Source organism: Ambystoma mexicanum, chromosome 1p (genome assembly GCF_040938575.1).
Source record: "Ambystoma mexicanum isolate Mex_15411 chromosome 1p, UKY_AmexF1_1, whole genome shotgun sequence".
NCBI lineage: Eukaryota > Metazoa > Chordata > Amphibia > Caudata > Ambystomatidae > Ambystoma > Ambystoma mexicanum.
The window spans coordinates 18,138,560-18,154,146 of record NC_090921.1 but is presented as its reverse complement, the minus strand read 5'-3'; the positions used below and the strand labels follow the sequence as shown (position 1 = coordinate 18,154,146).

The following is a 15,587-nucleotide window of genomic DNA, read 5'->3' as shown; positions in this document are numbered from 1 at the left end:
ATACACAGCATGCATGCAACAGAGTCATCAGCAATGGCAGCTCTCCACGTGCACCAAACAGGTACACCTCAGCGATTAGCACTGCATGCACCCCCACATACACAGCATGCATGCAACAGAGTCATCAGCAATGGCAGCTCTCCACGTGCATCAAACAGGTACACCTCAGGGATTAGCACTGCATGCACCCCCACATACACAGAATGCATGCAACAGAGTCATCAGCAATGGCAGCTCTCCACGTGCACCAAACAGGTACACCTCAGGTATTAGCACTGCATGCACCCCCACATACACAGCATGCATGCAACAGAGTCATCAGCAATGGCAGCTCTCCACGTGCACCAAACAGGTACACCTCAGGTATTAGCACTGCATGCACCCCCACATACACAGCATGCATGCAACAGAGTCATCAGAAATGGCAGCTCCCCACGTGCACCAAACAAGTACACCTCAGGTATTAGCACTGCATGCACCCCCACATACACAGCCTGCACGCAACAGAGTCATCAGCAATGGCAGCTCTCCACGTGCACCAAACAGGTACACCTCAGCGATTAGCACTGCATGCACCCCCACATACACAGCATGCACGCAACAGAGTCATCAGCAATGCAGCTCTCCACGTGCACCAAACAGGTACACCTCAGGTATTAGCACTGCATGCACCCCCACATACACAGCATGCATGCAACAGAGTCATCAGCAATGGCAGCTCTCCACGTGCACCAAACAGGTACACCTCAGGTATTAGCACTGCATGCACCCCCACATACACAGCATGCACGCAACAGAGTCATCAGCAATGGCAGCTCTCCACGTGCACCAAACAGGTACACCTCAGGGATTAGCACTGCATGCACCCCCACATACACAGCATGCACGCAACAGAGTCATCAGCAATGGCAGCTCTCCACGTGCACCAAACAGGTACACCTCAGGGATTAGCACTGCATGCAGCCCCACATACAAAGAATGCACGCAACAGAGACATCAGCAATGGCAGCTCTCCACGTGCTCCAAGCAGGTACACCTCAGGGATTAGCATTGCATGCAGCCCCACATACACAACATGCACGCAACAGAGTCATCAGCAATGGCAGCTCTCCACGTGCACCAAACAGGTACACCTCAGGTATTAGCACTGCATGCACCCCCACATACACAGCATGCACGCAACAGAGTCATCAGCAATGGCAGCTCTCCACGTCCACCAAACAGGTACACCTCAGGGATTAGCACTGCATGCACCCCCACATACACAGCTTGCATGCAACAGAGTCATCAGCAATGGCAGCTCTCCACGTGCACCAAACAGGTACACCTCAGCGATTAGCACTGCATGCACCCCCACATACACAGCATGCATGCAACAGAGTCATCAGCAATGGCAGCTCTCCACGTGCACCAAACAGGTACACCTCAGGGATTAGCACTGCATGCACCCCCACATACACAGAATGCATGCAACAGAGTCATCAGCAATGGCAGCTCTCCACGTGCACCAAACAGGTACACCTCAGGGATTAGCACTGCATGCACCCCCACATACACAGAATGCATGCAACAGAGTCATCAGCAATGGCAGCTCTCCACGTGCACCAAACAGGTACACCTCAGGTATTAGCACTGCATGCACCCCCACATACACAGCATGCATGCAACAGAGTCATCAGCAATGGCAGCTCTCCACGTGCACCAAACAGGTACACCTCAGGTATTAGCACTGCATGCACCCCCACATACACAGCATGCATGCAACAGAGTCATCAGCAATGGCAGCTCCCCACGTGCACCAAACAAGTACACCTCAGGTATTAGCACTGCATGCACCCCCACATACAAAGCCTGCATGCAACAGAGTCATCAGCAATGGCAGCTCTCCACGTGCACCAAACAGGTACACCTCAGGGATTAGCACTGCATGCACCCCCACATACACAGCATGCATGCAACAGAGTCATCAGCAATGGCAGCTCTCCACGTGCACCAAACAGGTACACCTCAGGGATTAGCACTGCATGCACCCCCACATACACAGCATGCATGCAACAGAGTCATCAGCAATGGCAGCTCTCCACGTGCACCAAACAGGTACACCTCAGGGATTAGCACTGCATGCAGCCCCACATACAAAGAATGCATGCAACAGAGACATCAGCAATGGCAGCACTCCACGTGCACCAAGCAGGTACACCTCAGGGATTAGCACTGCATGCACTCCCACATACACAGCATGCATGCAACAGAGTCATCAGCAATGGCAGCTCTCCAGGTGCACCAAACAGGTACACCTCAGGTATTAGCACTGCATGCACCCCCACATACACAGAATGCATGCAACAGAGACATCAGCAATGGCAGCTCTCCACGTGCACCAAACAGGTACACCTCAGGTATTAGCACTGCATGCACCCCCACATACACAGCATGCATGCAACAGAGTCATCAGCAATGGCAGCTCTCCACGTGCACCAAACAGGTACACCTCAGGTATTAGCACTGCATGCACCCCCACATACACAGCATGCATGCAACAGAGTCATCAGCAATGGCAGCTCTCCACGTGCACCAAACAGGTACACCTCAGGGATTAGCACTGCATGCACCCCCACATACACAGCTTGCATGCAACAGAGTCATCAGCAATGGCAGCTCTCCACGTGCACCAAACAGGTACACCTCAGGGATTAGCACTGCATGCACCCCCACATACACAGCATGCATGCAACAGAGTCATCAGCAATGGCAGCTCTCCACGTGCACCAAACAGGTACACCTCAGGGATTAGCACTGCATGCAGCCCCACATACACAGCATGCATGCAACAGAGTCATCAGCAATGGCAGCTCTCCACGTGCACCAAACAGGTACACCTCAGGGATTAGCACTGCATGCACCCCCACATACACAGCATGCATGCAACAGAGTCATCAGCAATGGCAGCTCTCCACGTGCACCAAACAGGTACACCTCAGGTATTAGCACTGCATGCACCCCCACATACACAGAATGCATGCAACAGAGACATCAGCAATGGCAGCTCTCCACGTGCACCAAACAGGTACACCTCAGGTATTAGCACTGCATGCAGCCCCACATACACAGAATGCATGCAACAGAGGCATCAGCAATGGCAGCTCTCCACGTTCACCAAACAGGTACACCTCAGGTATTAGCACTGCATGCACCCCCACATACACAGCATGCATGCAACAGAGTCATCAGCAATGGCAGCTCTCCACATGCACCAAACAGGTACACCTCAGGTATTAGCACTGCATGCACCCCCACATACACAGCATGCATGCAACAGAATCATCAGCAATGGCAGCTCTCCACGTGCACCAAACAGGTACACCTCAGGTATTAGCACTGCATGCACCCCCACATACACAACATGCATGCAACAGAGTCATCAGCAATGGCAGCTCTCCACGTGCACCAAACAGGTACACCTCAGGGATTAGCACTGCATGCAGCCCCACATACACAGCATGCATGCAACAGAGTCATCAGCAATGGCAGCTCTCCACGTGCACCAAACAGGTACACCTCAGGGATTAGCACTGCATGCAGCCCCACATACACAGCATGCATGCAACAGAGTCATCAGCAATGGCAGCTCTCCACGTGCACCAAACAGGTACACCTCAGGTATTAGCACTGCATGCACCCCCACATACACAGCATGCATACAAAAGAGTCATCAGCAATGGCAGCTCTCCACGTGCACCAAACAGGTACACCTCAGGTATTAGCACTGCATGCACCCCCAAATACACAGAATGCATGCAACAGAGACATCAGCAATGGCAGCTCTCCACGTGCACCAAACAGGTACACCACAGGTATTAGCACTGCATGCACCCCCACATACACAGCATGCATGCAACAGAGTCATCAGCAATGGCAGCTCTCCACGTGCACCAAACAGGTACACCTCAGGGATTAGCACTGCATGCACCCCCACATACACAGCATGCATGCAACAGAGTCATCCGCAATGGCAGCTCTCCACGTGCACCAAACAGGTACACCTCAGCAACAGAGACATCAGCAATGGCAGCTCTCCACGTGCACCAAACAGGTACACCTCAGGTATTAGCACTGCATGCACCCCCACATACACAGAATGCATGCAACAGAGACATCAGCAATGGCAGCTCTCCACGTGCACCAAACAGGTACACCTCAGGTATTAGCACTGCATGCACCCCCACATACACAGCATGCATGCAACAGAGTCATCAGCAATGGCAGCTCTCCACGTGCACCAAACAGGTACACCTCAGGTATTAGCACTGCATGCAGCCCCACATACACAGCATGCATGCAACAGAGTCATCAGCAATGTCAGCTCTCCACGTGCACCAAACAGGTACACCTCAGGTATTAGCACTGCATGCACCCCCACATACACAGCATGCATGCAACAGAGTCATCAGCAATGGCAGCTCTCCACGTGCACCAAACAGGTACACCTCAGGTATTAGCACTGCATGCACCCCCACATACACAGAATGCATGCAACAGAGACATCAGCAATGGCAGCTCTCCACGTGCACCAAACAGGTACACCTCAGGTATTAGCACTGCATGCACCCCCACATACACAGCATGCATGCAACAGAGTCATCAGCAATGGCAGCTCTCCACGTGCACCAAACAGGTACACCTCAGGGATTAGCACTGCATGCACCCCCACATACACAGCATGCATGCAACAGAGTCATCCGCAATGGCAGCTCTCCACGTGCACCAAACAGGTACACCTCAGGTATTAGCACTGCATGCACCCCACATACACAGCATGCATGCAACAGAGTCATCAGCAATGGCAGCTCCCCACGTGCACCAAACAGGTACACCTTAGGTATTAGCACTGCATGCACCCCCACATACACATCATGCATGCAACAGAGTCATCAGCAATGGCAGCTCCCCACGTGCACCAAACAGGTACACCTCAGGTATTAGCACTGCATGCACCCCCACATACACAGAATGCATGCAACAGAGACATCAGCAATGGCAGCTCCCCACGTGCACCAAACAGGTACACCTCAGGTATTAGCACTGCATGCACCCCCACATACACAGAATGCATGCAACAGAGACATCAGCAATGGCAGCTCCCCACGTGCACCAAACAGGTACAACTCAGGTATTAGCACTGCATGCACCCCCACATACACAGAATGCATGCAACAGAGACATCAGCAATGGCAGCTCTCCACGTGCACCAAACAGGTACATCTCAGGTATTAGCACTGCATGCACCCCCACATACACAGAATGCATGCAACAGAGACATCAGCAGTGGCAGCTCCCCGCATGCACGAAACAGCTACACCTCAGGTATTAGCACTGAATGCACCCCCACATACACAGCATGCATGCATCAGAGTCATCAGCAATGGCAGCTCTCCACATGCACCAAACAGGTACACCCCAGGTATTAGCACTGCATGCACCCCCACATACACAGAATGCATGCAACAGAGACATCAGCAATGACAGCTCTCCACATGCACCAAACAGGTACACCTCAGGTATTAGCACTGCATGCACCCCCACACACACAGAATGCATGCAACAGAGACATCAGCAGTGGCAGCTCTCCACGTGCACCAAACAGGTACACCTCAGGTATTAGCACTGCATGCACCCCCACACACACAGAATGCATGCAACAAAGACATCAGCAGTGGCAGCTCCCCACGTGCACGAAACAGCTACACCTCAGATATTAGCACTGCATGCACCCCCACATACACAGCATGCATGCAACAGAGTCATCAGCAATGACAGCTCTCCACATGCACCAAACAGGTACACCTCAGGTATTAGCGCTGCATGCACCCCCACATATGCAGCATGCATGCATCAGAGTCATCAGCAATGGCAGCTCTCCACATGCACCAAACAGGTACACCTCAGGTATTAGCGCTGCATGCACCCCCACATACACAGAATGCATGCAACAGAGACACCAGCAATGGCAGCTCTCCACGTGCACCAAACAGGTACACCTCAGGTATTAGCGCTGCATGCACACCCACATACACAGCATGCATGCAGCAAAGACATCAGCAGTGGCAGCTCCCCACGTGCACGAAACAGCTACACCTCAGATATTAGCACTGCATGCACCCCCACATACACAGCATGCATGCAACAGAGTCATCAGCAATGACAGCTCTCCACATGCACCAAACAGGTACGGTACACCTCAGGTATTAGCGCTGCATGCACCCCCACATACACAGCATGCATGCATCAGAGTCATCAGCAATGGCAGCTCTCCACGTGCACCAAACAGGTACACCTCAGGTATTAGCTCTGCATGCACCCCTACATACACAGAATGCATGCAACAGAGACACCAGCAATGGCAGCTCTCCACGTGCACCAAACAGGTACACCTCAGGTATTAGCGCTGCATGCACACCCACATACACAGCATACATGCAACAGAGTCATCAGCAATGGCAGCTCTCCACGTGCACCAAACAGGTACACCTCAGGTATTAGCGCTGCATGCACCCCCACATACACAGAATGCATGCAACAGAGACATCAGCAACGGCAGCTCTCCACGTGCACCAAACAGGTACACCTCAGGTATTAGCGCTGCATGCACCCCCACATACAAAGAATGCATGCAACAGAGACATCAGCAACGGCAGCTCTCCACGTGCACCAAACAGGTACACCTCAGGTATTAGCGCTGCATGCACCCCCACATACACAGAATGCATGCAACAGAGACATCAGCAACGGCAGCTCTCCACGTGCACCAAACAGGTATTAGCGCTGCATGCACCCCACATACACAGCATGCATACAACAGAGTCATCAGCAACGGCAGCTCTCCACGTGCACCAAACAGGTACACCTCAGGGATTAGCACTGCATGCACCCCCACATACACAGAATGCATGCAACAGAGTCATCAACAATGGCAGCTCTCCACATGCACCAAACAGGTACACCTCAGGTATTAGCGCTGCATGCACCCCACATACACAGCATGCATGAAACAGAGTCATCAGCAACGGCAGCTCTCCACGTGCACCAAACAGGTACACCTCAGGGATTAGCACTGCATGCACCCCCACATACACAGAATGCATGCAACAGAGTCATCAGCAATGGCAGCTCTCCACGTGCACCAAACAGGTACACCTCAGGTATTAGCGCTGCATGCACACCCACATACACAGCATGCATGAAACAGAGTCATCAGCAACGGCAGCTCTCCACGTGCACCAAACAGGTACACCTCAGGTATTAGCGCTGCATGCACCCCACATACACAGCATGCATGCAACAGAGTCATCAGCAATGGCAGCTCTCCACATGCACCAAGCAGGTACACCTCAGGTATTAGCACTATTTTGTAGTGGGATTGAGGTTTGGTGTTGGGTGGGTTGCAGGGCTTGGATGGGGGTCCTGTGTGATGGGTTGCAGGGTTTGGATGGGGTTCCTGTTTGATGGGTTGCAGGGCTTGGATGGGGGTCCTGTGTGATGGGTTGCAGGGCATGGATGGGGGTCCCGTGTGATGGGTTGCAGGGCTTGATGGGTTGCAGGGCTTAGATGGGGGTCCTGTGTGATGGGTTGCAGGGTTTGGATGGGGTTCCTGATTGATGGGTTGCAGGGCTTGGGTGGGGGTCCTGTGTGATGGGTTGCAGGGTATGGATGGGGGTCCTGTGTGATGGGTTGCAGGGCTTGGATGGGGTTCCCTTGCGATGGGTTGCAGGGTTTGGAAGGGGGTCCCGTGTGATGGGTTGCAGGGCTTGGATGGGGGTCCCGTGTGATGGGTTGCAGGGTTTGGAAGGGGGTACCGTGTGATGGGTTGCGGGGCTTGGATAAGGGTCCCGTGTGATGGGCTGCAGGGCTTGGATGGGGGTCCTGTGTGATGGGTTGCAGGGCTTGGATGGGGGTCCTGTGTGGTGGGTTGCAGGGCTTGGATGGGGGTCCTGTGTGGCGGGTTGCAGGGCTTAGATGAGGGTCCTGTGTGATGGGTTGCAGGGTTTGGATGGGGTTCCTGTTTGATGGGTTGCAGTGCTTGGGTGGGGGTCCTGTGTGATGGGTTGCAGGGCATGGATGGGCGTCCTGTGTGATGGGTTGCAGGGCTTGGATGGGGTTCCCTTGCTATGGGTTGCAGGGTTTGGAAGGGGATCCCGTGTGATGGGTTGCGGGGCTTGGATGGGGGTCCCGTGTGATGGGTTGCAGGGTTTGGAAGGGGGTACCGTGTGATGGGTTGCGGGGCTTGGATGGGGGTCCCGTGTGATGGGCTGCAGGGCTTGGATGGGGGTCCTGTGTGATGGGTTGCAGGGCTTGGATGGGGGTCCTGTGTGGTGGGTTGCAGGGCTTGGATGGGGGTCCTGTGTGGTGGGTTGCAGGGCTTAGATGGGGGTCCTGTGTGATGGGTTGCAGGGTTTGGATGGGGTTCCTGTTTGATGGGTTGCAGTGCTTGGGTGGGGGTCCTGTGTGATGGGTTGCAGGGCATGGATGGGGGTCCTGTGTGATGGGTTGCAGGGCTTGGATGGGGTTCCCTTGCTATGGGTTGCAGGGTTTGGAAGGGGATCCCGTGTGATGGGTTGCGGGGCTTGGATGGGGGTCCCGTGTGATGGGTTGCAGGGTTTGGAAGGGGGTCCCGTGTGATGGGTTGCGGGGCTTGGATGGGGGTCCCGTGTGATGGGCTGCAGGGCTTGGATGGGGGTCCTGTGTGATGGGTTGCAGGGCTTGGATGGGGGTCCCGTGTGGTGGGTTGCAGGGCTTGGATGTGGGTCCTGTGTGGTGGGTTGCAGGGCTTAGATGGGGGTCCTGTGTGATGGGTTGCAGGGTTTGGATGGGGTTCCTGTTTGATGGGTTGCAGTGCTTGGGTGGGGGTCCTGTGTGATGGGTTGCAGGGCATGGATGGGGGTCCTGTGTGATGGGTTGCAGGGCTTGGATGGGGGTCCTGTGTGGTGGGTTGCAGGGCTTGGGTGGGGGTCCTGTGTGATGGGGAGAACACAGTTGTAATCTATTCACTTTTTCCTGTTGGGTTTTCTTTTGCCCGCCATTTTGAGGTGCCTTTTCTGATAATCAACCACTGATTACTTTCCCCAGGTTTTCTGGCTCCCCCTTAACTCTCTTATAATTATGCACATAATCTGCTTCCCTGGGGGGGCGGGGGGGCAGCCCCTTGCTCTCCGCGTCACATGATTGGCTGGACTTGTATCCGGGATCTAAAGCTAGATTGTAAGCTGGCCCCTGCTGTGCTCTTGTAGGAGCGATGAGCTGGATGGAAGTAAAGGCCCCATTGATCCTATGTCCTGGGGTCCAGTGATAGCTGAACCCCAATATTTGCAGTCTGCGAGGAAGCCCCTGATGAGCAGACGACGCATGGGCTCTATGTGGGGAATATTCTAAACTGCTCCTTTGTGTCTCTTTATCTCTTTCACTAATCCAGGGTTTGCAGCTTTGGACATCATGGCTACAGAATAACAGGAGAGAACAAGCGGAAGAAGTAGAGAGGCCTCCGCACTGCATGGCCGGAAGAAGAGCAAAGAAGAGCCTGATTCCATCCGTGCGAGAACCGCCAGGGCCCCATGGACCAGGAGAGGAGTGACCCAGGGTGGGCAGGACCTTTTCTTACAGACTCTGAGTACCTCATGGACTGGGTGAAGGTTAAACTAGAGGAGGGTTCCTCTTCCAGGGATCTCCAGGACCCTGTCCTCAGGGTGAAGGTTGAAGGTCAGGAACCTTCTTCCAGGGATGATCAGCCCCCGATGGACGGGGTGAAGGTTGAATGTGGTGATGAGGCCCCAGCGGAGAGTTATCAGGACTGCATTGAACTGGTCAAGGTTAAAGCCGGTGAGGATCCATTGTTCCAGGCTCACCAGGAGTGGAGGCATCTTGTGAAGGTTGAAGAGGGCGACCTTCCTTCTCCCAGCTCTGGTCAGGACTTTGTAAACCATGTAAAGAACGACGAAGGGGAGGAACATGACAAAACATTTCAGGAATTAACCACATTTGTGATGTTTAGCGACGAGGAGGATCTTTTCACCAGGCGCCAGCAAGAGTTTGGGGAGAGAGAGAGCATTGAAAGCCCAGCTTCAGGTAAAGCCCAAACCCAGTAACCTACATTGTTTCATTTCCATGATATGTACAGGTGTTCATCACAAGACAGGGTACCTTACTCCCCATGTATCAGGCAATTCTGCTGTGAGATACTGCATAAGGCCACGCCAGCCGAGGTGACACACTCTACCCAGCCCTATCCCTAAGGGAGACCCAGCCTAGGTAACTCACTCTACCCAGCCCTATCCCTAAGGGAGAGCCAGCCGAGATAACTCACTCTACCCAGCCCTATCCGTAAGGGAGAGCCAGCCGAGATAACTCGCTCTACCCAGCCCTATCCCTAAGGCCGCACCAGCCGAGGTGACACACTTTACCCAGCCCTATCCCTAAGGGAGAGCCAGCCGAGATAACTCACTCTACCCAGCCCTATCCCTAAGGGAGAGCCAGCCCAGGTAATACACTCATGCAGTCCTATCATTAAAGCAGTGCTAGCCGAGGTAACACACTCTAGACAGCCCCTATCCTTGAGGGACCGCTAGCCGAGCTAACACACTCTACCCAGCCCTATCCCTAAGGGAGAGCCAGACGAAATAACACACTCTACCCAGCCATATACTTAAGAGAGAGCCATCTGAGGTAATACACTCATGCAGTCCTATTGTTAAAGCAGTGCTAGCTGATGTAACCCACTCTACCCAGGCCTATACTTAAGAGAGAGCCAGCCGAGATAACTCATTCTACCCAGCCCTATACTTAAGAGAGAGCCAGCCGACATAATACACGCATGCAGCCCTTTCGTTAAAGCAGTGCTAGCTGAGATAACACTCTACCCGCCCCTATCCTTGAGGGACCGCCAGCCGAGATAACTCACTCTACCCAACCCTATACTTAAGGGAGAGGGAGCTCAGGTAATACACTCATGCAGTCCTATCGTTAAAGCAGTGTTAGCTGAGGTAACACACTCTAACCAGCCCTGTCCTTCAGGGACCGGCAGCCAAGATAACACTCTACCCAGCCCTATCCCTAAGGGAGAGCAAGCCGAGGCAATACACGCATGCAGCCCTACCGTTAAAGCAGTGCTAGCTGAGGTAAGACACTCTATCCAGCCCTATCCTTAAGGGAGAGCCAGCCAAGATAACACTCTACCCAACCCTATACTTAAGGGAGAGCAAGCCGAGATAACACTCTACCCAGCCCTATACTTAAGGGAGAGCCAGCCGAAGTAATACACTCTACCCAGCCCTATCCCCAAGGGAGAGCCAGCCGAGATAACTCACTCTATCCAGCCCTATACTTAAGGGAGAACCAGCCGAAGTAACACACTCTAACCAGCCCTATCCTTAAGGGACCTCCAGCCAATATAACATGCTACCGAGCCCGATCCTTTGGGGACCGCTAGCCGAGATAACAGTCTACCCAGGCCTATACTTAAGAGAGAACCAGCCGAGATAACTCACTCTACCCACCCCTATACTTAAGAGAGAGCCAGCGGAGATAATAAACTCATGCAGACCTATCGTTAATACATTGCTAGCCGAGGTAACACACTCTGCCCAGCCATATCCTTGAGGGACCGCCAGCCGAGATAACTCACACTACCCATCCCTATACTTAAGAGAGAGCCAGACGAGATAATACACTCATGCAGACCTATCCTTAATACAGTGCTAGCCAAGGTAACACACTCTGCCCAGCCATATCCTTAAGGGACCTCCAGCCAATATAAAACTCTACCGAGCCCTATCTTTTAGGGACCGCCAGCCGAGATAACACTCTACCCAGCCCTATCCCTAAGGGAGAGCCAGCCCAGGTAATACATTCATGTGGTCCTATCGTTAAAGCAGTGCTAGCCGAGGTAACATACTCTAACCGGCCCTATCCTTAAGGGACCTCCAGCCGAAGTAACACTCTTACCAGCCCTATCCTTGAGGGACCGCCAGCCGAGATAACACTCTACTCACCCCTATCCCTAAGCGAGAGCCAGCTGAGATAACTCACTCTACCCAGCCCTATACGTAAGAGAGAGCCAGCTGAGGTAACACACTCATGTAGTCATATCATTAAAGCAGTGCTAGCCAAGGTGACACACTCTAACCAGCCCTATCCCTAAGGGAGAGCCCGCAGAGATAACTCACTCTACCCAGCCCTCTACTTACGGGAGAGCCAGCCGAGATAATACACTCATGTAGTCCTATCGTTAAAGCATTGCTATCCGAGATAACACTCTGCCCAGCACTTTCCTTGAGAGACTGCCAGCCAAGATAACACTCTACCCAGCCCTATCCCTAAGGGAGAGCAAGCCGAGGCAATACACGCATGCAGCCCTACCGTTAAAGCAGTGCTAGCTGAGGTAAGACACTCTATCCAGCCCTATCCTTAAGGGAGAGCCAGCCAAGATAACACTCTACCCAACCCTATACTTAAGGGAGAGCAAGCCGAGATAACACTCTACCCAGCCCTATACTTAAGGGAGAGCCAGCCGAAGTAATACACTCTACCCAGCCCTATCCCCAAGGGAGAGCCAGCCGAGATAACTCACTCTATCCAGCCCTATACTTAAGGTAGAACCAGCCGAAGTAGCACACTCTAACCAGCCCTATCCTTAAGGGACCTCCAGCCAATATAACATGCTACCGAGCCCGATCCTTTGGGGACCGCTAGCCGAGATAACACTCTACCCAGGCCTATACTTAAGAGAGAACCAGCCGAGATAACTCACTCTACCCACCCCTATACTTAAGAGAGAGCCAGCGGAGATAATAAACTCATGCAGACCTATCGTTAATACATTGCTAGCCGAGGTAACACACTCTGCCCAGCCATATCCTTGAGGGACCGCCAGCCGAGATAACTCACTCTACCCATCCCTATACTTAAGAGAGAGCCAGACGAGATAATACACTCATGCAGACCTATCGGTAATACAGTGCTAGCCAAGGTAACACACTCTGCCCAGCCATATCCTTAAGGGACCTCCAGCCAATATAAAACTCTACCGAGCCCCATCTTTTAGGGACCGCCAGCCGAGATAACACTCTACCCAGCCCTATCCCTAAGGGAGAGCCAGCCCAGGTAATACATTCATGTGGTCCTATCGTTAAAGCAGTGCTAGCCGAGGTAACATACTCTAACCGGCCCTATCCTTAAGGGACCTCCAGCCGAAGTAACACTCTAACCAGCCCTATCCTTGAGGGACCGCCAGCCGAGATAACACTCTACTCACCCCTATCCCTAAGCGAGAGCCAGCTGAGATAACTCACTCTACCCAGCCCTATACGTAAGAGAGAGCCAGCTGAGGTAACACACTCATGTAGTCATATCATTAAAGCAATGCTAGCCAAGGTGACACATTCTAACCAGCCCTTTCCCTAAGGGAGAGCCCGCCGAGATAACTCACTCTACCCAGCCCTCTACTTACGGGAGAGCCAGCCGAGATAATACACTCATGTAGTCCTATCGTTAAAGCATTGCTATCCGAGATAACACTCTACCCAGCACTTTCCTTGAGAGACTGCCAGCTGAGATAGCTCACTCTACCCAGCCCTATACTTAAGGGAGAGCCAGCCCAGGTAATACACTCATGCAGTCCTATCGCTAAAGCTAGCTGAGGTAACACACTCTAACCATCCCTGTCCTTAAGGGACCGGCAGCCAAGATAACACTCTACCCAGCCCTATCCTTGAGGAACCGCCAGCCGAGATAACACTCTACCCAGCCCTATTCCTAAGGGAGAGCCAACCGAGGTAATACACTCATGCAGTCCTATTGTTAAAGCAGTGCTAGCCGAGATTACACACACTAACCAGCCCTATCCTTAAGGGACCTCCAGCCGAAGTAACACACTCTAACCAGCCCTATCCATGAGGGACCGCCAGCCGAGATAACACTACCCAGCCCTATCCCTAAGGGAGAGCCAGCCGAGGCAATACACGCATTCAGCCCTACTGTTAAAGCAGTGCTAGCCGAGGTAACACACTCTATCCAGCCCTATCCTTAAGGGAGAGCCAGCCAAGATAACACTCTACCCAACCCTATACTTAAGGGAGAGCAAGCCGAGATAACACTCTACCCAGCTCTATACTTAAGGGAGAGCCAGCCAAAGTAATACACTCTGCCCAGCCCTATCCCTAAGGGAGAGCCAGCCGAGGCAATACACGCATGCAGCCCTATCGTTAAAGCAGTGCTAGCCGAGGTAACACACTCTAACCAGCCCTATCCTTAAGGGACCTCCAGCCGAAGTAACACACTCTAACCAGCCCTATCCTTGAGGGACCGCCAGCCGAGATAACACTCTACCCAGCCCTATCCTCAAGGGAGAACCAGCCGAGATAACTCACCCTATTCAGCCCTCTACTTAAGGGAGAACCAGCCGAATTAACACACTCTGCCCAGCCCTATCCTTAAGGGACCTCCAGCCAATATAACATGCTACCGAGCCCTATCCTTTAGGGACCGCTAGCCGAGATAACACTCTACCCAGGCCTATACTTAAGAGAAAACCAGCCGAGATAACTCACTCTACCCAGCCCTAGATAATACTCTCATGCAGACCTATCGTTAATACAGTGCTAGCCGAGGTAACACACTCTGCCCCGCCATATTCTTAAGGGACCTCCAGCCAATATAACACTCTACCGAGCCCTATCCTTTAGGGACCGCCAGCCGAGATAACACTCTACCCAGCCCTATACTTAAGAGAGAGCCAGCTGAGATAGTACACTCATGCAGACCTATCGTTAATACAGTGCTAGCCGAGGTAACACACTCTGCCCAGCCATATCCTTAAGGGACCTCCAGCCAATATAACACTCTACCGAGCCCTATCCTTTAGGGACCACCAGCCGAGATAACACTCTACCCAGCCCTATCCCTAAGGGAAAGCCAGCCAAGATAACACACTACCCAACCCTATACTTAAGGGAGAGCCAGCCGAGATAACATTCTACCCAGCCCTATACTTAAGGGAGAGCCAGCCGAAGTAATACACTCTGCCCAGCCCTATCCCTAAGGGAGAGCCAGCCGAGGCAATACACGCATGCAGCCCTATCGTTAAAGCAGTGCTAGTCGAGGTAACATACTCTAACCAGCCCTATCCTTAAGGGACCTCCAGCCGAAGTAACACACTCTAACCAGCCCTATCCTTGAGGGACCGCCAGCCGAGATAACACTCTACCCAGCCCTATCCTCAAGGGAGAGCCAGAACGAGATAACTCACTCTATCCAGCCCTATACTTAAGGGAGAACCGGCCGAAGTAACACACTCTAACCAGTCCTATCCTTAAGGGACCTCCAGCCAATATAACATGCTACCGAGCCCTATCCTTTAGGGACCGCTAGCCGAGATAACACTCTACCCAGGCCTATACTTAAGAGAGAACCAGCCGAGATAACTCACTCTACCCAGCCCTATACTTAGGAGAGAGCCAGCCGAGATAATACACTCATGCAGACCTATTGTTAATACAGTGCTAGCCGAGGTAACACACTCTGCCCAGCCCTATCCTTAAGGG

At 52.9% G+C, this 15,587-nt stretch overlaps 1 protein-coding gene across 1 annotated transcript in view; it reads left to right on the top strand.

Annotated features, from left to right (window-relative positions):
• The window catches only part of LOC138563973 (zinc finger protein 154-like), a 122,010-nt gene that overhangs the window by 1,721 nt on the left and 104,702 nt on the right, over positions 1 to 15,587 (top strand). Inside the window, exon 2 of the mRNA XM_069642877.1 lies at positions 9,467 to 10,116. Within this exon, the coding sequence (XP_069498978.1) occupies positions 9,606 to 10,116 (511 nt within the window). The 5' untranslated portion in view covers positions 9,467 to 9,605. The remainder of the gene's footprint in view (positions 1 to 9,466; positions 10,117 to 15,587) is intronic.